Source organism: Carlito syrichta, unplaced genomic scaffold (assembly GCF_000164805.1).
Source record: "Carlito syrichta isolate Samal-C Ts95f unplaced genomic scaffold, Tarsius_syrichta-2.0.1 Scaffold67773, whole genome shotgun sequence".
In the NCBI taxonomy this organism is placed as follows: domain Eukaryota; kingdom Metazoa; phylum Chordata; class Mammalia; order Primates; family Tarsiidae; genus Carlito; species Carlito syrichta.
In genome coordinates, this window is record NW_007011869.1 from 125,724 (window position 1) to 127,565 (window position 1,842).

Sequence of the window (1,842 nt, forward strand, 5' to 3'; positions counted from 1 at the left end):
TCCCTATTCTCCCCTGCCCCCGGTAAACTCTAATCTACTTTATGTCTCTATGAATTTGCCTAGTCTAGATAATTTCATTTGAGTGGAATCATACATTTGTCCTTTTCTGTCTGAATTATTTCACTTAGAATAATGTTTTCAAGGTTCATTTGTGTGGCATGTGTCCAACTTCATTCCTTTTTCTAGTTGAATAATATTCTATTATTTGTAGATACCACGTTTTGTGTATACATTTATCTGTTTGTGGATACTTGGATTGTTTTCACCTTTCGACTATTGTGAATAATGCTGCAATGAACATTGGTAGACAAGCATCTGTTTGACTCCTTGTTTTCAATTCTTCTGGGTATATTCCTAGGAGTAGAATTGCTGGGTCATATGGTAATTCGTTATTTAGCTTTTTGAGGAACTGCCAAACTGTTTTACACAGTGGCTGTCCCATTTTATATTCCCATCAGCAGTGTGCTAGGGTTCCAATTTCTCCACGTTATCTCCAGTACTTATTACTTTGTTTATTATTATTATTATTATTGCCATACTAGTGGGTATGAAAGTAGTACCTCATTGTGGCTTTGATTTGCCCTCCCTAATAACTAATGATGTTGAGCATCTTTTCATACGCTTCTTGGCCATTTTTATGTCTTATTTGGAGAAATATCTATTCAAGTCCTTTGCCAATTTTTTAAGTTGGGTTGCTTGTCTTTTCATTGTTGAATTGTAGGAGTTCACTATATATTCTGGATAGTAAATTCTTATCAGATAGACAATTTGCAAATATGTTCTCCTTTCTGTAGGTTGTCTTTTCTTTCTATATAATGTCCTTTGCACCCAAAAAAAATTAACTTTGGTGAAGTCTAGTTTATCTGTTTGTTTCTTTTCTTTCATTGCTCATGCTTGGGGTATCATATTTAAGAATCCCAGCCTTGGCGAGCGGGAAGATGGCGGAGCCGGTGGCCAAGTCGGTGCTGTTTGTGTGTCTAGGTAACATTTGTCGGTCACTCATTGCAGAGGTAGTTTTCAAGAAACTTGTAACTGACCAAAACAGTTCAGAGAATTGGGTCATTGACAGCAGCGCTGTTTCTGAGTGGAACGTGGGCCGATCCCCAGACCCAAGAGCTGTGAGCTGCCTAAGAAATCATGGCATTCACACAGCCCATAAAGCAAGACAGATTACCAAAGACTTCGCCACATTTGATTACATACTATGTATGGATGAAAGCAATCTGAGAGATTTGAATAGAAAAAGTAATCAAGTTAAAAACTGCAAAGCTAAAATTGAACTACTTGGGAGCTATGATCCACAAAAACAACTTATTGAAGATCCCTATTATGGGAATGACTCTGACTTTGAGAGTGTACCAGCAATGTGTCAGGTGCTGCAGAGCATTCTTGGAGAAGGCCCACTAAGGCTGACCATGCCCTGATGTGGCCATCCTCTAGACCACACCAACGCCCTGCATTTCTCAGTCAGCGTGCTAAAATGTAATAATTTTCCACAGTCCAAGGCCCCAGCTCTTTCTTCAGCTCACTTACTGTTTCTTACCTTAAAAAATAATGGTAGATGGAGATCTGTTGTGTTTGGCAGAAGAATAAATAAAAATCTTTGAGACAGTTAAAAAAAAAAAAAAGAATCCCTTGCCAAATCCAAGGTCATGAAGATTAACCCCTATGTTTTCCTCTAAGAGTTTTATGGTTTCAGTGCTTAAATCCAGGTCATTGATCCATTTTGAGTTAATGGTATATTGTGTGAGATGGGGATCCGACGTCATTCTTTTGTGTGTGGAAGTCCAGTTGTCCTACAACCATTTGTTGAGGAGACTAATCTCTCCCCATTTGAATAGA

The 1,842-nt window shown here is 38.3% G+C and overlaps 1 protein-coding gene across 1 annotated transcript; it reads left to right on the forward strand.

The window, feature by feature from the left end:
* Nucleotides 1-926: 926 nt before the first annotated feature.
* LOC103253614 (low molecular weight phosphotyrosine protein phosphatase-like) lies at nt 927-1,407 on the forward strand. Its single transcript, XM_021709341.1, is given in 2 exon segments — nt 927-1,351; nt 1,353-1,407. Coding segments are annotated over 2 exon segments (468 nt in total). The 5' UTR covers nt 927-938.
* Nucleotides 1,408-1,842: the final 435 nt, after the last annotated feature.